The sequence below is a fragment of the Nycticebus coucang genome, chromosome 4 (assembly GCF_027406575.1).
Source record: "Nycticebus coucang isolate mNycCou1 chromosome 4, mNycCou1.pri, whole genome shotgun sequence".
In the NCBI taxonomy this organism is placed as follows: Eukaryota; Metazoa; Chordata; class Mammalia; order Primates; family Lorisidae; genus Nycticebus; species Nycticebus coucang.
The window spans coordinates 23,692,016-23,711,817 of NC_069783.1; the positions used below are offsets into that span (position 1 = coordinate 23,692,016).

The window sequence follows — 19,802 nt, forward strand, 5'->3', positions numbered from 1 at the left end:
CTCTTTTCCTCTCCTCGGCCTCCGAGTGTTCAAATGAAAGGAAGAGTTGCACACCTCTCACTGTAAATCAAAAGCTAAAAATGATTAAGCTTACCGGGTGGGGGCACGTCTGAAGCAGACACAGGCCAAAAGCTACGGCTCCTTCTGCCAGACAATTAGCTATGTTATGAATACAAAGGAAAAGTTCTTGAATGAAATTAAAAATGCTACTTCAGTGAACACGAGAATGACGAGAAAGCAGAAAAGGCTTATGGCTGACAGGGAGAAAGTCTGAGTGTCTGATAGATCAAACCGGCTTCAACGTTCCCTTAAGCCAAACCCTAATCCAGACCAAGACCCTGACTCTCTCCAATTCTATGAAGGCCGATGGAGGTGAGGAGGCTGCAGAAGAGAAGAGGCTGATCCGTGACATTTAAGAAAAGAAACTGTCCATACGTAAGAGTGCAAGGGGAAGCAGCAGGTGCTGGTGGAGAAGCTGCACCAAGTTACCCAGAAGACCCAGCTAACTCACCTCCTGGCTGTTTCTATAGTTCAGAAACAATTTTATACTGCAGGATCTTCTGACCTTTAAAAAACTACTTTTCCTTCTTGTGAAGTGTAAGTTAAAGTAAAAAAGCTCTAACTGCTAAAACCTTGCCCTTACTTAAGATTCCCAGCAATTATGACTACTCACAATTGACGGCTTTTAGTATGTACGTATTTACCACTTACACATCCCCAAATGGTGTTATGTCCCAAGATAATACATCACCAAAAATGGAAGAAAACAGGATCGAAAGTATTATGTAACCCTTGAGAGAATAAAAACGAGGGGGCAGAGGGAAAAAAGGTCTCTTGAAACAAATGTGTGCAAATGGAAGTGTGACGTAATAAACCTATGCTACACACACAGTTTTTTTCAGGAACTTCCCAAAAAAGAAGCCCGTAACTATGTATCCTGAGCATCTCCCCCTTCTCCAGGCTGCCAGCCAGTCATCTGAATCCCCATTTCCAGAGCCTTCTCCTTCCCGGGGTTGGCTTTCCCCTGGGCTTCTCTCACTGTCAGCTGAGGCTGCAGTTTTCTCAGTCTCTTAAAACGGCTTTTACCACTCATTCATTTCTTCCAAAATTTTGTTGCTATTATCTCTTCTGCCACAGTTCTTTGTCCTTGTGGGTTCTTTCTTTTTTTTTTTTCTTTTTAATATCTTAACTGTCACTTTAGTGGTATTTCAGGAGAAAATAAGTAAATGTGGCTTGATATGTCATGTTATCTATTACTTTCCTTTTCCTGGCTTTTAAAAATTGCAGTTATCCTATTCACAAATAAATACCGGAAACGTAAGTGCTTAAAATCATTTGGTCCACGGTTTACGGTGTTAATGAATCACAAAAGGATATACCCAGACCTGACCCAGAGATCCCTGTGCCTTCCACAGTAAGTAGACAGGACTCCATGATAGCGGAGGACACAGTTGCATCTATACATGGAGAGCTGCCTTATGTGAAGAAGGAAAATTCTGGAAGTGAAATGTGTGCTAGGAGGTATGTGTGTGCATGTGTGCACACCTTGGCACACATCTGTGAGCTGGGTAGCAAAACAATGAGTGGTCTGTCAATGACCTCTTAGTTTTCTTTCCCAAGATCTTTGTTCTTTTTTTTTTCCCCTTAGAGACAGGGTCTTGCTATCTTGCCCAGGCTGACTTCAAGTGATCCTCCCACATCAGCCTCTGAAGTAGCTTAGACTACAGCACACACCACCATGCCAAGCTTCTCTCTTGTCTTTTCTTGACAGTATATACCCTTCTTGGGAGTGCTCCTTCCTCTGCTCAGACCCACAGGTCTAATGGGCATGGCCTACCACATACACAAGGATGGGCAATACACAATCCAGAACAAAGAGAATCCTTCCTTGGATTTTTCCAATCCCTGGGAGTGGAATGGCTGTGACTGTGTGTCTGAAGCCATCAGCAACACTGGAAGTAGCTGTTCTGCAGCGGGAGTGGGTGACGACAAAGATCAGTCCTGGGACCGTCCAGGCACTTCTGTCATGTGTGTACATTCCTGCCCTTACCTTTTGGCTTCTGCCTTTGCTTTATGGGTTTGTGCCTTTTAAAGTTAGATTTTAATACTGGAAATTAAAACAGTTGTAACCAATACATCAACTGAATGCACAAAGTAATAAGTTTCATATTGAAGGTTTTTGTTACTGCCATAGTTATGAGAAATCCCCACAGAATGTAAAGGGTTAAGCACCCATAAATAATAACTGAAGCTTTAGAAGACATTTAAAAAATAAAAAGTGTTAGCACCATCCCACACTGTTCTGAATACAAAGCGACATGGAATACCATAGTGGCGTGGCGTGTCACAGCACATCCACATTCTGAACACTGCGGGTAAGGAGGACAGATGTGGGACTGTGAGGAGAGTAGATGGGGAGAAGCTTTTTAAGCCTATTTTAAACTTAGAAAGTTTTTTTTTTTTTTGCAGTTTTTGGCTGGGACTGGGTTTGAACGCGCCACCTCCTGCATATGGGGCTGGTGCCTTACCCCTTTGAGCCACAGGTGCTGCCCACTTAGAAAGTCTTTTTTGAGACAGAGTCTCACTTTGTCGCCCTCAGTAGTGCCCTTCCACCGCAGCTCACAGCAACCTCAAACTCTCGGGCTCAAACGATTCTCTTGCCTCAGCCTCCCGAGTAGCTGGGACAATACCCGGTTATTTTTTGTTGCAATTCTCATTGCTGTTTTAGCTGGCCCGGGCTGGGTTCGTACCCACCACCCTCAGTATATGGGGCTGGCGCCCTACCCACTGAGCCACAGGCGCTGCCCCCTTTTTGAGACAGAGCCTCAAGCTGTTGCCCTGGGTCGAGTGCCATGGCATCACAGCTCACAGCAACCTCCAACTCCTGGGCTCAAGCGATTCTCCAGCCTCTGCCTCCCAAGTAGCTGGGACTACAGGCGTCTGCCACAACGCCCAGCTATTTTTTGGTTGTAGCCACCATTGTTATTTGGTGAGCCTGGACTGGATTCGAACCCACCATCTCAGATGTATGTGGCTGGCACCTTATCTGCTTAAGCCACATTTGCCGAGCCCTTTTTTTTTTTAAAGACAGAGTCTCACGGCTTGGTGCCAATGGCTCAAGTGGCTAAGGCACCAGCCACATACACCTGAGCTGGCGGGTTTGAATCCAGCCTGGGCCCGCCAAACAACAATGACGGCTGCAACCAAAAAAAAATCGCCAGATGTTGTGGCAGGCGCCTATGGTCCCAGCTACTTGGGAGGCTGAGGAAGAGAATAGCTTAAGCCCAGGAGTTGGAGGTTGCTGTGAGCTGTGATGCCATAGCACTCTACCCAGGGCGACAGCTTAAGACAGTCTCACTATGTCACCTTGCTAGAGTACCGTGGCATCACAGCAACCTCAAATTTTTGGGCTTAAGTGATTCTCTTGCCTCAGCCTCCCAAGTAGCTGGGACTACAGGTGCCCACCACAACACCTGGCTATATTTTTTGTAGTTGCAGTTGTCGCTGTTGTTTGGTAGGCCCATGCTGGGTTCGAACCTGCCAGCCCCAGTGTATGTGGCCAGTGCCCTAGTTGCTGAGCTACAGGTGCCAAGCCAGTACTGCATTATTTTTGACCACTGAGGTTATCACTGTTTTTACATGCACAGTCTACTGAAAGGGTAGAAACTGGATCCCTCCAATTTTTCTTTTAAATATGTATTTATTTATTTATTTTGTAGAGACAGAGTCTCGGTTCATCACCCTCTACTGAGGGTGAGTAGAGCACCGTGGCGTCACACAGTTCATATCAACCTCCAACTCAGCCTTCCAAGTAGCTGGGACTACAGGCGCCCACCACAACACCTGGCTATTTCTCCAATTTTTTCTGCATTTTTGTTATTGTGCATGTTTTTGTCTGCTGTAGTGATTTATGTCTTGCAATAAGTTCCAAAAGAAATCTCTTACTTCTGGCGTGGGGCTCTACTCCCTTTGAGTATCACTGCCTTTGTAGAATGAGGCCCCTGGCTGTCATCAGACTCTGGAGACACAGGTCTGACCACATTCAGAGGAGAAAAAGAAAAACCTGAGGTGCTCCTGAGGACATAAATAGGATACTGTCTGGAAGCTTATACTATCTGGTAACTGGGACCATGAAAGGCCAGCTCTACGAACTATGTAATTCATGTCCACATGGTATATGACAATCTCATACTGAATAGAAATGAAATATGCTGAAATCCTAAGGACCGCTTCGTTAAGGTAGGGGCATCTGGTTCCCACATAGCCTCTCCTTAAGTTGCTGTGCTTCCTGATACGTTATGGAGCTCAACCTTCCTTTCCGGTCTGCACCCTGGCTGCCTTTGGACTCCTGGTTGTCCGTCCTTGGATGGTCTATGATAACTACCTCTGGGATTGACTAATTCCACCCATAAAGAGGTGTGAGATGAAAATGCTGACTTTATTTATTTATTTAGAGACAGAGTCTCACTATGTATCTAGAGTGCTATGGCGTCACAGCTCAAAGCAAACTCAAACTCTTGGTCTTAAGTAATTCTCTTGCCTCAGCCTCCCAAGTAGCTGGGACTACAGGTGCCCACCACAGTGCCCGGCTATTTTATTGTTGTTGTTGCAGTTGTCATTGTTGTTTCAGCTGGCCTGGGCTGGGTTTGAACCTGCCAGCCTCAGTGTATGTGGCCAGCACCCTACCCACTTGAGTTATGAGCTATGGGAGCCACCTGAAATGCTGACTTTTAAATAAAATCTTAATCTAGGCACATTAGATTATGTGAAACAGCTTTCGAAATTGCAGATAATGTTTTGTGACTGACAATTACCAGCTGGCCACTTATAATTGAGCGTAGGGCTTAACACTGCCTGCCCCAGGGTTAGTCCTTAGGGCTCATCCTTCCCAGAGGTACATGATTATTAATGCTCCTGAGTGCCTTCTTTTAGTTTTCTTAAGCAATACAACATTTTCCAGAAAGCCCTATTCATCCTAACAGCTGCCAGCAGCTACATTCAGCTGTGGTCACTGAACACAGCACACAGTACACACGGTGTCCCCTGTCACTGGTACTTAAGACTCTCATGTACTCAGGTGACTCAGAGGAACAAAACTCTTCTCATCAGAGTAAATGATAAGAAGAATTCAGATAAAGTAAAACCCTACTTAACAGTGTTCTTTAAATTAACATAAAACCTAACAGCTGAATTCTTTCACTGATCTACCTTATCTGCCTGTTTTTGAAATGGAAACATGTCTGATTTGGAGTCTGAGTCTGAAAGCTATGGGTGTTTAACACTAAAAAACTAAAGTCCAAGGATAGCAAGGGTATTAAAATCTAGGTAGGTGGGACAGGTTTAATTGTTTGGTATTTTTCCACAAATTTTCCATTCCTCCTTGAGAGGGAAGGATTTGTAAATCATTCTGTCTCTTACTCACTTGTTCTTTCATTTTAGATTACTTCCTAAATAGTAAAGATAATATATTAAATTTTCACATGAATCCCACAAGGTAGATATTATTTTTGCCCCCACTTTATAGAGAAACAATTGAAGATAAAAACAAGTTTAAGGTTAGGTCTGGCTCGAAAGCCTATGTTCCTTGGTGCCAGGTCTTTGGTGCCAGCAGCATCCTGTCCACTGGTTCTGTCCTCAAGTGCTCGACACTGGTAGAAGGAAAAGTCAAGCCTGTGCTCATGCTGGTGCCACTCCCCTGTGCTTCCCTGCGGAAGTGTTCTGAGGCAGGAAGCAAGTCGTCTGACCTGATCAGCTCCTGAGTCTCCACGTAGGTGATGCTGCACCATCAGGTTACTCTGATTTGTTAAGTCCCACCTAAATCCTCTCTTGTGGAGTAGCCGTCCAGTTTACCCCTTAGCTTCCTTCTAGGGCTATTTCCCAAAGTTGCTCAATGACAAGAATTAGCTGGAATACTTGTTAAAAATGTGGCTTCTTAAGATCCTATCCTTGGTGACTCCAATTCACTGAGTCTGATGTTGTCCCAAGAAATTTGTATTTTTAACAAGTGACCCAAGTGATTCTTCTCATGGTCAAGTTTGAGAAACATTACTCTAGGAATTTTAGCCAATGGGAACAAACGCTATTGGTCTTAGGTACTATACATTAAGTCAAAATACTATTAAGTGGGTATTTCTATAGCTGAATTAACTCAAAGCAGTCAGGACACATAGCAAAGTGGTGTTTGGTTTTTCTTTTCCCCAGGAAGAACTTGAGGGGTGGGCTGGAATGTCTTTTGTGGTTTTCTTCTTTTTGAGTGATGACTATTAGAAAGAATTCTTTAATGGCTGTGCCCTTGAGGAAGTGTCTGCATTGCTCTGGTAAGGAACAGCTTACATCAAATAGAAAGTAAGCCTTTTTATATCTTTCTTTTCATAAGTCCCGCCTAAGAGAATTTTAGAGAAGAGTGAATTAAATAAAGAAGAGAAAGAAGTACACAGTTCTCATTCCTTGAGGGCCCCTAAAGCAAACTTCCTATACTTAGAGAGAGGGATTCACGCCTTTCAACTTAAATATTTATGAATGATATACAGAATGATTTAGGAGTATATTTTGTAAGGGATTAATTCAATTTACATAGTTTAATCAGAAAGCAGAAATAATCTTTGACACTCAAAGAACTCAAATGCAAAACTATTGAAACTCACGATTATCAAAATATTGTTTAAGGTAAAAAAAGATCTCAAACACACTAATCTGCTCTGACATTATGATCACTGCTTGTCACAAATGAAGTTTCCACCTGAGGGACCACTCGAAGCCAAACTTCAATTGCTATAGTTAAGAGTAAGTGGCAGGGGGTTTGGGGGGAAGGAAGATAAAAAGTAGAAAATAATATTAAAAGACAGTCAAGGGAAGAGAAAGCAAGCTGGTTCTTTCTGTACTGTGGAACATTCTGTTTCTCAGGCCTCACTTTTTTGGGGGGGTGGTTTGCAAATCAGTAGCAGAGGCCCAGATGCAACTCTGAGGCACCGGACGTACATACATACCTCTTGGTGGGAGTGGGCACTCCAGAGGACATGTGGCTAACCATAGTGTCATTCATATTAGTCAGAGGGCGAGGAGGACTGAAAGAAAAGACATTTACCTTATATTAATAATTACCAACATGACTAGGGGAAACAAGTGAAAAACCGAAGGGCAAAGGAACCAGCTATCATTCCTGATAAGCACAGTGCAACCCACAGGTAGGTGGGGAGGGTAGGAATTGACACTTCAAGCCGAAGTAAATTCAACAAGAAGGGGTTTTCTCTCACAAAGCCACAAGACCATAATGCTGTGGTGTGCCAGGAAAAACAACTAATTATAACCTCACTACTATAGGACTTAACTTTGGTGGCTTCTGCTTTGTCATTTTAGTACGTAAGAATCTGAATTCTGAGACAGTTCATTTCACTACATTTTAGGTACAGGATTACTGGGTGTTTGGCATTCACTGTATATCACCAAAGTACAACATATAGGTGCAAGCTTTTCCCAAGATTTGTCAGAACTTACTGCCTTCCCTCAGACTTAGCTTGCATTTTTTTTGCTGAAATAATTATACCGCTAAATGCCAAATTAAAAAATAAGACTCCGGAAGAAAGATGCTTTTATCAATCTTTATTGGAATCTTAACAATGAATTTAAATTTTATACCTATACCATAATTCTGCGGTCCCCAACCCCCAGGTTGCAGATTGCTCCCTGTCAGCAGCTTATCAGGAACAAGGCTGCACAGCAGGAGCTGAGCAGCAGGCAGGTGAGCAAAGCTTCATCTGTATTTACAGCTGCTCCCCATCACCTGTGCACTACCTGAGCTCTGCCTGTCAGAGCCCTCTACACCATCTGTGGAAAAACTGTCTTCCATGAAACTGGTCCCTGATGCCAAAAAGGTTGGGGACTACCACCCTAATTAGAATGCTGTCTTTTACAACCTAATCCAAATTTAAATTTGAAGGTAAGCCTTTTTGGTAATTAGTCTTAGGCTGCTGGTTTTTCAGGGTCAAGGTCTTTTATGAGGCCCTGGAATAAAAGAATCCAGACTTTTCAAAGGGGTTTATTATCTAACCTGCCAGCCATTCTTCAACCCCTCTCCCTCCATACCAGACAAGTTTCTGTCTTGCACCTGAAGCCACATGACCACTACTACATACTTCTCCTGGGAAATCTGTTACTTCCTCTTTTCAACTAAAAGAAGTATAGTCATGCATCACATAACGACATTTAGGTCAATGATGGACCTCATATAATAGATTATAATACTGTGTTTTTACTATACCTTTTCTATGTTTACATATGATTAGATACACAAATACTTACCATTTTGTTACAAAAGCCTCCAATTCAGTACAGTCACATGCTGCCCAAGTCTGTAGCCTGGGAGCAATAGGCTAGAACAGATAGCCTAGGGTGGAGTAGGCTAACCCATCCAGGTTTGTGTAAGTACACTCCACGATGTTTGCACAACACTAAATTACCTAACAATGCATTTCTCAAAACATAACCAATTTCATTTCTAGGTAGGAATTTTATTTATTTATTTATTTTTTCCCATCTAAAGGACAGGATCCAAGATGGAAAGTAATTTGTGGGCAACAGATTTAGGTCTCTTGACTTTTAAGCCATAGTTAATGCTTATGGTTCTACATTCCTACCATTGTGTGACAATTCCAAAAGACATTCGAGAGTGAAACTTGCCTTTCTAGGCTAGAATTCAATTCCAACTTATTTATCTGACTACCTATATTCCAGACACATATCCAATTATGTCCTCCAAATTTTCAAGTCTATTAATGCTAGTGATTGCTATAATCAATTAATCAATTGTTTTAGGTTGACTAATGATAGAAGTGAACACAGATTAGCTTCCTTTTATTCTTAAATTTGTATTTTTGCCTCTGGTTCTTTCGAATTAATTGGCCCACTGGAATAAGTAGACAATTCTGGTGAAAGACCCAACTCCATCATAACAGCTTCCTGTCTTTAATGTATTATTATTATTATTAGCAACCCATTTCCAACCTAAGGTAAGGATATTTTTATGGTGCTTTCAGATTTAGTAACAGTTATCTAGTATATTTCAACATTAAACATACTACTGAATTAAATTTTCTTTCTGACATTCTCAGAAAAAAAAACAATAAAAAATTTTAATTCCTTATACAAGGATCCATATAATAAAATTTTGTGATTTGTAACATTTTGTTTGGTCTGATACCACAAAAGTCTTTATAATCATCTCCATCTCTTGCCAGATACCATATTAAACTATTAAGGCACATAAGGTATCAAAGCCTCTTTTCTAATATTCAAAACCAGACAGTAATGATTACATTATAAACTGTAAATGCATTATAACTGCTAAATAGCACACCCTTTCTGAAGTCCTACCATGTTTTGCTGGCAGGTGTATTTGCAATTCAAGATAAAAGAGATATTTACAAACTTAAAAGTCTTTATGACAGGATCGCCATAAGAGTCACCATTCATGGCACAGCCAACAGCTCAGATGCAGTCTCAGGTGCAACACACCAAAAAATGATTGCTTGCACAACACCAAAACAAAATAAACTTTATGGTTCTTGTAAGACACGGGTAAAAAGAATATTTCCAGGTGTAATGTTGACATTAATAACACAAGTTCTAGAATACTAAAGAGATAGAAGTGTCGTAACTCATCACATTAGTTTTGATCTTTAATATTTAAAACCAGTTGAAAACCTTGAAAATGTCACCAGATGTTCTGTAACTTCCTTTGGTGAGTATCTTTAAACTTCCTTTGGTGAATATCTTTAAAGCAAGTTATCTTTCAACACTAGTGAGCTTCCTGATACCAAATGGTCACCAACGATCACTTGGCCCAGAAATTTGGGAGGTTCCTTCTTTGTTAATAAGACATGCCAGGCTGGGCACCCGCAGCTCAGTGGTTAGGGTGCCAGCCACATGCTCCAGGGGCTGGTGGGTTCGAATCCAGCCTGGCCTGCTAAACAAATAAACAAACAAAAAGAATAGCTGGGTGTTGTGGCGGGTGCCAGTAGTCCCAGCTACTAGGGCGGCTGAGGCAAGAGAATCACTTAAGCCCAAGAGTTTGAGGTTGCTATGAGCTATGACACCACTGCACTCTACCAAGGGTGACAAAGTGAGACTCTGTCTCGATGTTAAAAAAACAAAAAAAAAAACACATGCCAATTTTTATTTTCTTCCAATGAGGAGATAGAAGCAGATGGATAGCACACATAGAATGTTATCTGCTAGTCTGAAGGGGTGGTTTTTAAAAGACTTGGAGAAAATCTGTTACTTCTTAATTAAAGGGACAGAGGCACTGTTATTGGGAGCCTACTCATAAAAGCTAAATGAGATTATCTTACTGACCTAACTACATGTGGATGGAAAGAAATATGCAAACAAATCATCACAACGCCATGTGGTGGGTGCATGGAGGGTCAGTGGAGTACAGCTGACCCTCCATGTCTGTGGGTTCAATCAACTACAAATGGAAGATATTTTGGGGAAAAAAATTTCCACAAAATTCCAAAAGCAAAACTTGAAATGCCATGTACTGAGTTCTATGTTGAATCCATGCAAATGAAGTGATATACAGGCATTATATTAGGTACTTTAAGTAGTCTGGAGATGATTTAAAGTATGTGGGAGGATGTTCAAAGGTTATATGCAAATACTATGCCATTTTATATAAGGAACTTGAGCATCCTTGAACATCCCATGCTGGTCCTGGAAGTGATCCCTCATGGATACCAAGGGATGACTGCACAGTGCTGACGAGTCATAGAAGAGCATTTCTCCTTCCTGGAGGAACGAAGGGGGAGAATAGTCAGGGAAAGCCTCAGAGGTGGAACAACATTGAGGGGAAGAGTTTGCCAGAAAAAGAAAAACACTTCCCCAGATACCCAGGTATCTTCTACCCTAGATAGAAAAGGTATGCAAAAAAGCACAGAAATCCCCAAACAGGCCATGTTGGGTCCAACTGACTTGGTTAGACCCAGAGGCCCCTGAAGGAGAGAAGGTGAAAGCGCACCTGGGAAGGCAGACCAGGGCTGAGATGGGAAGGAAGCTTGTTTTATCACAAGCTAAGAAATCTGGACTTCATATTGTAGTGGGGAAGCACTGAATGCTTTTAAGCCAAAAAATGATGTGACTATGGTTGGGTTTTTAAAAAGATAACTCTAGAAGCTTGTAAATATTGGTTTTTATCAAGAGAACATGTAGAAATCAGCTGCGAAGCTTTCTGTAAAATAAGACACCCAAGCCCTCCCCTCAGTTTAGCAAATCTGAATTTTTAGGAGAGGATTCTTTCTGAAGAACTATTTAAAAATAATTTTTTGGAGGACAGATTTGGAAAGAGGAGGGAATGGAAGCTGAGAAGCTAGGCAACTGTCTAGCCCAGTTGATTCGGAGGGTGGACAGTGGTAACGGTGAGGTAGAGACAAACGGGAAGCTGTGGGTGACTAAGGACCCAGGGTTAGGGAGTGAAGAATATCCAAGACTTTTTACCTTGGCTACCAGGTGGACAGTGATGTCAACAACAAACTAGGAAACATAAGAGTAGGAAAGAGGAATTTTGTGTTAGATTGGTAGGGGACAGAATGAGCAGGAAGGTAAGAGTGAATAGGATTTAGTTTTGAAATTGTTGGATTTTAAATGCTACTGATAAATATAGGTGAGTAGATGTCTAGAAAGCACCTGGAAATAAGAGCATGAAACCCCCGTGAAATGTCAAGTTTGAAAGAATTTTAGTGTCATGTAGTGGCTGTTCATCTGAGTGTTCTGATCATTATAAAGTGCACTTACTTTTACCATTTCTGGATGGAGCAGGGTAGGTTTGGGGAAATATCCAGTAAGAGGGTGGCTTAGAATGCATCTAGTTATTGCACAGATACGTCTATTGAAAGTGAAAGTTTAACTCTCTGGTAGAAATCATTTCCTTTGTAATCAGACAACTCCAATTCATTCTGTGGATACTCTGAAAGATAGACTAACCCGCAATTAAAATTTCTACAAAAACAGCTGGGTGCCCATAGCTCAGTGGTTAGGGCACTGGCCACATGCACTGGGGCTGGTGGGGTTTGAACCTGGCCTGGGCCTTCTAAAAAACAAACAAACAAAAAATAAATAAAATTTCTACAAAATCACTCTTAAGGGTTTTTAAATTATCTCTAAGAATAGATAATAGATAACTCTTGCCTTTAAATATTTTTCAGGGCAGATTATAAGTATACTTCTTTCATCTATAAAATTTTTGGAGGGTCTCCATCAGGTGGTAGCCACTACGCTAACTTCTGGGGTAAAAATTAAAACAATGAAAACTTAAGTTTTATGCACTCTGGGAGGCCGAGGTGGGTGGATTGCCTGAGCTCACAGGTTTGAGACCAGCCTGAGCCAGAGCAAGACCTGGTCTCTCAACAATAGCCAGGTGTTGGGCAGGTGCCTGTAGTCCCAGCTACTTGGGAGGCTGAGGCAAAAGAATCACTTAAGCCAGGGTTCTCAACCTGTGGGTCACGACCCCTCTGTACCAATGAAAATATATCCTGCATATTAGATATTTACATTACGATTTATAACAGTAGCAAAATAACAGTTATGAAGTAGCAATGAAAATAATTTTATGATTGGGGGTCACCACAACATGAGGAACTGTATTAAAGGGTCATAGCTTTAGGAGGCATTAGGAAGGTTGAGAACCACTGGCTTAAGCCCAAGAGTTTGCGGTTGCTGTGAGCTATGATGCCATGGCACTCTACCGAGGGCAACAAAGTAAGACTGTATTTAAAAAAAAAAAAAAGAAAGAAAAGAAAAAGAAAACTTAAGTCTTACAAAGAATAAAAATTTAGAAAAAATAATTATAATGTAGTAAATACTTAACAGAAGTTAAAAAAAAAACAACCCTGCTACATGCCATGAGGAAATCATCTCAAAGAAAAATATATTTCCAGGGTTTTAAATAAACATAAATGTTTAATTATATAAATTAGGAGAAAATACATAGGTCTAGGAACTGAGAGGATTTTCTAAGGTCAAAAGCAATGAAAAAATTATGAAGGAAAAGAAAAATTAATTTGAACTGCTAAAAATATCAGAAAAGAAAGAAAAAAACAAGTTTTAGGACCTGCTTGAACAAATTTAACACAGAAAGACTTAAATGCCTTAACACAAAAGGATTTACACACAAATTTATAAGAAACTATGAGAATTTCAATTAGACAAATGAGCAAAGTGAAAATACATCTTTAAAAACAAAAAATACAAATAATTCAAAAAACTTATTTTAAAATAGATCATTTTCCCTTATAATATTTTTTTTTTTTTTTTTTAAATAAAGGGCTATTCTTAAGCCTAAAGAGGGTTTTCTGAAACAGGGCCTTAATTTACTACTAGTCAAGAGTAAAAGTAAAAAGTCAAGCCAAATTTCTAGAAAGCAATTTGGTAATATGTCCATCAAAGATCTTAAAAAATATTCAAACACTGGGCGGCGCCTGTAGCTCAAAGGGGTAGGGTGCCAGCCCCATATGCCGGAGGTGGCGGGTTCAAACCCAGCCCTGGACAAAAACTGCAAAAAAAAAAAAAAAAAAAAAAAAAAAACACTTTGGCTCAGTAATTCTGCTTCTAGAAATCTAGTCCAAGGAATATTATAAATGTAAAGATGGATTTATATTCAGAAATATTCAGGGAAATATTATTTATGATAGGACAATTTTAGAAGTAACCTAAGTGTGGGCGGCGCCTGTGGCTCAAGGAGTAGGGCGCCGGTCCCATATGCCGGAGGTGGCAGATTCAAACCCAGCCCGGGCCAAAAACCACAAAAAAAAAAAAAAAAAAAAAAGAAGTAACCTAAGTGTTCAAATGTGGGGAAAAGAAAAGTAAACCACTATGTATTTATAATTACAGGATGATATGCTGTCATTAAAAAATAATGCTTATGGGCAGTGCCTGTGGCTCAAGGATTAGGGCGCTGGCCCCATATACCAGAGGTGGCGGGTTCAAACCTGGCCCTGGCCAAAAACTGCAAAAAAATTAAATAAATAATGCTTATAAAGGTTTTTTAATTACTTGGAAAATGCTTACCATGTAGGAGGTAAAAAAGAAGGGCACGTTCAGAGACAGTGAAATTTTTTTTTTTTTTTTTTTTGTAGAGACAGAGTTTCACTTTATGGCCCTAGGTAGAGTCCCATGGCATCACACGGCTCACAGCAACCTCCAACTCCTGGGCTTAAGCGATTCTCTTGCCTCAGCCTCCCAAGTAGCTGAGACTACAGGCGCCCGCCACAACGCCCGGCTATTTTTTTGTTGCAGTTTGGCCGGGTCTGAACCCGCCACCCTCGGTATATGGGGCCAGCACCTTACCGACTGAGCCACAGGTGCCGCCTAAGACGGTGAAAAAAAAAATTTTTTTTTTTTTATACAAAAGGTTTTTATTGGCGAGGGAGGGATGCTGCAGAGCAGCACCAAGGAGAGAAAAGCGGGGGGGTGGGGTGGAGAGAGAGAGAGGAAAGGGAGAGGGGGAGAGAGGAGAGACCGAAAAATTTTTTTAAAAAAGGTCAAGATAACTATGATAGCTAACAATACTGATATACATAAAAAGGGCTAGTTAACTATGGTAGCTTACTGAATGCTTGATACACATCTATCAGTGTTTAGAGCTTTAAATACATTATTTTATCTTCACATAACTCTGTAAAATAAAACTGCACACACACATAGTATAATCTCAATTAAATAATAAGCACAAAACAAAACATCTGAAGGAAATATGCTAAAATGTTAAGATAAATAGAATTATGGGTAATTTTTTCTGCTTATTTTTACTGTCCTATACTTTCCCAATTTTTTCAGTTTAATTTTTCCTGATTCTTAGAGAAAAAGATGTTTAGTATAAAAAAAAGTATAAAGTAGGAAAGAAACAGAACAAAAAACCCTAAAATAATGAGTCAAATTTCTAAATGAGCCTTTATTCTTTTTATTATTATTAAAAAAGAAAACTGAGAAGAACAGAGAGTGAGAGAGTGAGCCAGAGAGAGAGAGAGACAGGAGAAACGATGCTGTAAACTCTGAGACTTTTAGTAGAAGGCCTGTGCCATGGTTCAAACAGAGCCAGAACAAATAGATCCAAATAGCAGAAGGTCTGTGAGATGGTTCTACAACTTCCCCATATCCCTATCACTGCCATGCCTCAAAAAGAGAGTAAATGAAGTAGTGTAGATCAGTCTGGGGTGTCCAACCTTTTTTTTTTCCCCTGCCACACATTGGAAGAATAAGAGTTGTCTTGGGCCACATGTTAAATACACAAACACAAAGGAAAGATGATTTGCCAAATTAAAGGGCCTGTGTGCACGCAACACCACAGATAAACAAAAAACGTCCTCACAACATCAGCATGGGGTTCACTGGCCACAGATTAGACACTGTGGCTAGATTATATTCTCTACTGCACTGTAGGAAATTTGTGTGACATTTTTACCATGGCATTTCAAAAACCAAGCATAGTACAAAGCATAGAGTGCTCAGCAGATATTTGTTGACATGAGTCAGCAACACGTTGTAGAATATGTAGGAGTGTAGCATGTGTAAGAAGCAATCTCTACTATATTTGGCTGCAGTGAGAATATTCTTCAAGAATAATGACATTAGCAGTTATTTTTGGTAGATGTTTTTGTTTGTAGGGTTTGCAGCTACGGCAGGCTTTTCCCCCCATTATTGGAAACAGTGGTGTATTCTTTTGTGCTTAACTCTTTAAGGTCTACTGTTTGATCTGTGTCCTTTTCTCCTATTCATCCATCTGTAACCTAGTAATAGAATCAGAAGAGTGGAGAATAATACTCATATAACTCAGTGACAACATCAATACTTACTGAGTCCTTAATGTATATCAGACTCAGTTTGAACAAGTTCTGTGGATTCACTGATGTAAACCTCACAATAACCCAGTGAGGTAGACACTATGATCCTCATTTTACAGATGAAGAAACTGAGGCACGGAGAGAAGTAATAAAGGTCACAAAGCCAAATTGTGGAAGAACTAGTATTTGAACCAAGGCAGCGTGGCTCCTGAGTCTGGGTTTTCACTTGTCACAGTGCAGTGTCTCTGCTACTACTATTGACTGCTGCCCTTCCAGGAAAACACTTACTTAAGGCTATTAAGTCCACAAGTTGAAACAGTGAGTGATGTCAGATGGTAGTTGTTATAAAACTGTTTCTGTAGGAGGCTTGGCACCCATAGCACAGTGGTTATGGTGCCAGCCACATACACCGAGGCTGGTGGGTTCGAACCCCACCCAGGCCAGCTGGACAACAATGACAACTGCAACAGAAAAATGGGTGGGCGTTGTGGCAGGCGCCTGTGGTCCCAGATATCTGGGAGGCTGAGGCAAGAGAATCGCTTAAGCCCAGGAGTTTGAGGTTGCTGTAAGCTGTGACACCATGGCACTCTCCCAAGGGTGACACAGTGAGACTCTGTCTCAAAAAAAGAAAAAGAAAGACAGAAAGAAAAAAAAAATTGTTTCTGTAGGAATGTAAAATGCTAATAGTCACAAAATATAGTTTTGGGGTGATTTATTATTTCTTCTATCACATTATTAGAATTCCATACCCTAAACATCTATCTGAATGTAGACCATATAGTTTAAAAGCTCACATTCATATCCCCTGCCATGCTGCTCCAAGAAAAACCAGATAAGCCAGAACAAATAGGTTCATTCAAAACCTATCTCTAATTTATTAGGATGACTTTTTAAAATCTTATCTTAATTTCAAAGACCTTCTAGGTTCCTAATCTCAACATAACAAAATACATACACTTAACGGGCAAATTATCTATTATTTGAACCAGACTGTTGACTTAAAAAGGAAAAGAAGGTTAACAATGGGCTCAGGACAAACACCGGGTGTTATGACTTGCTTTGGCTTTTTGAGTTGACTAAGATCCTGAGGTAAACACTGTCTGGGTAGGACTCTAACCAAGAATGTGAAAGTATAATATCAATGTTATTTAAGCAAAATATCTACTTAAATTGTGGAATTTGAAAATAGAACAAATGAACAAAGCTGACTGAAGCCTGGTGGACAAGAGAATCTTGGGCACCTGTTAGAACTGCCCATGTTCCCTAAGCACTCTGCAGAGCCTCTTCTGTCATTCACACAGGCAGATGCTCACCCTGGCCCTATACTTTTAAAATTATTTGCTCGCTAGCTTGCTGTTTCTAATGAGGGGTTAAGGTGAGTGTCCAGCAATTTTCTGCTACCTAGACAGCTGCCTGTCAGCCAGGCACTTGGGGATCTTTAGAAGGTTTCCTGGTTGGGTTACTACCATTGGTATGAAAGAGAAAGGGATTTTATTATGTCCTAACGCTTTCATTTTCCTGATTCCTTTTTGTGTATTCCCCACTGTAATGTTTTACATAGGAGATGACCATTGTAGTTAATCATTTAATTAATCTCTTAAATAAATTTTTTTTGTGGTCAGCTCTTGTAGTTTCAACCCTACACTCCTGTGTTACTTCTGAAATTATCTTCCCTACTCAGGTCATCACATTTTACTCTTCTTTTGAGCCATGCAGCAGATGTCATCACACTTTTCTTTTTTTTCAGGTTTTGGCTGGGGCCAGGTTTGAACCAGACACCTCCAGTATATGGGGGCGGTGCCCTACTCCTTTGAGCCACAGGTGCTGCCCAGATGTCATCATACTTTAAAGCAAATGTGAAACTCACTACAAACTACCTCATTCTTTTATCTATCGAACTTCACAAGCCTTGCACGACTCTCCAGCAAGTTCTTTAGCTTCTTCTAAGTCCCTCCATCTCCGCTCTTCTCTCAGGTACTGATCCTGGATGTCCTCCTTCACAGACTTGCCCAGGTCACACAGTTTCTCACATCTTTGATAAGAAAAACAGCTCCTGAAATTTTAGCATCCACAAAAGCTCCTCTATTACAAGCTCCATTTAAATAAACATGGGCCTTCGTATGCAAACAAATAAAAATCTATGGCTAAATTCACGCCTACCACTGTTAAGGGCTTTGAGAAAAAAACAAATCAAGAGAAGATCTTTCCTGCTCCTAAGAAGTTTATAGTTCAATCAGTCATCACAATCATCAGTCCTAACAACAATAGACACTTAAGTTGCAGCTTAATGTATGACGATTTTTAGATCAAATCCTAATCATTTACAACCAAAAACATGTAAGATCACTATAACAAAGACTATAACTTAGTTTAATTATTTCATTTGATACATGTATAAACAAAGACCAGTACAACTAACGCATATGAAAAATCCTATGAAGATAACAGTTACAGGACTTGTCCATTTGGCATACATTTCTTCACTTCTAGAACACCGGGAGATCTGGGAGTGGGAAAGACAGTGCATGAGCACTTGTGAGTATGAGCAATGCATCAGCACTGAGCCAAGTCCTTTGGATACATTATCTGAATTCACACCACTACTTGTAAAGAAATAAAGGCCGGAGAGGATTATCAATGTGTTCAAGGTCATATGGTAGAACTGGTACTGGAACCCACTTTTTTCTGGTTCTAAAGCCACTGAATGGACGAAACCCACACCCAATATCCTAATTCAGGCATCTCTGTATTAACCAAATTAATTTTCCTGGAATAGAGTTCTCAGTGAATAATGAACTCTTAAGTTTGAGAAACACTGCCCTAATTTAAGACCACTACCTCAAATCTAACTTGAAGTAGTTTAGAAGGAAAATTAAAAAGAAGAATTTACTGAGCATCATAGCTAAATGAAAACTAAACTCCTATCTTAGCATGGTAGGGGTGAAGCTAGCTTCCAGGATACTGGAATGCCACAAAGGCATTCACTGAGATCTTTTCTGAGATCTCACTTTAGATCAAATTCTACATAGAATCCTTTTTTAGAACACTGAGAGATCAGGGAAAGATCTTGCATGAGCACCTTTTATACTTAAAAAGAAGTCGTTTCTAATATCTTGCAGCTTCACCATTGGAGAAGAGCAAAAACTCTTCATTCCAATTAAAAAATTCCTAGCAAAGACTCTGGGCCTGCCTTGAATCGTCCATGCATTGTGCTAGGCAGCAGGCCCAATGCTTTGACTGACGATCCTCTTAGAGCAGCAGTTCTCAATCTGTGGGTCGCGACACCTTTGTAACAATGAAAATGCATCCTGCATGTCACATATTTACATTACAATTCATAACAGTAGCAAAATTACAATTATGAAATAGCAATGAAAATAATTTTATGGTCGGGGGTCACAACAACATGAGGAACTGTATTAAAGGGTCACAGCATTAGGAGGCATTAGGAAGGTTGAGAACCACTGTCTTAGAGCAACATGGTTAGGTTTAGTGAGAGGACCAGGTCACCAAATAAGAGAGGGCTGGTCCCACAAAAAAGGAAGGTTGCAGAGCAAATCAACAAAATAATGCTCACATATTTAAAGATTAACTTTTTTTCAAAAGAAAAGTGTCAAAAAGCAGCATCTAGGATGCAAGTACTTCTCTGCTGCACAATGCTTTAGGATGCAAGTGGTATTTCTCTCTTCTTCTTTTTCTTTTTTTTTTTTGAGACAGATTCTCAGGCTGTTACCCTGGGTATAGTGTCATAGCTCATAGCAAACTCAAATTCTTGGGGTCAAGCAATCCTCTTGCCTCAGCTTTTCTATTTTTAGTAGAGACGGGGTCTTGGTTTTGCTCAGGCTGGTCTTAAACTTGTGAGCTCAAGTGATCCACCTGCCTTGGCCTCCCAGAGTGCTGGGATTAAGGTGTGAGCCACCACTTTCTCTTGTTAATTACTACCCTCCAAAATGTGATAGTCTATAAACATTT

General features: G+C 40.4%; 1 protein-coding gene across 14 annotated transcripts in view; it reads right to left on the bottom strand.

The window, feature by feature from the left end:
* The window catches only part of DTNB (dystrobrevin beta), a 278,523-nt gene that overhangs the window by 80,320 nt on the left and 178,401 nt on the right, over window positions 1–19,802 (bottom strand). For all 14 annotated transcript variants that reach the window (XM_053587758.1, XM_053587753.1, XM_053587759.1 and 11 more), the window contains one exon: window positions 6,987–7,064. In XM_053587758.1, coding sequence (XP_053443733.1) covers window positions 6,987–7,064 — 78 coding nt within the window. The remainder of the gene's footprint in view (window positions 1–6,986; window positions 7,065–19,802) is intronic.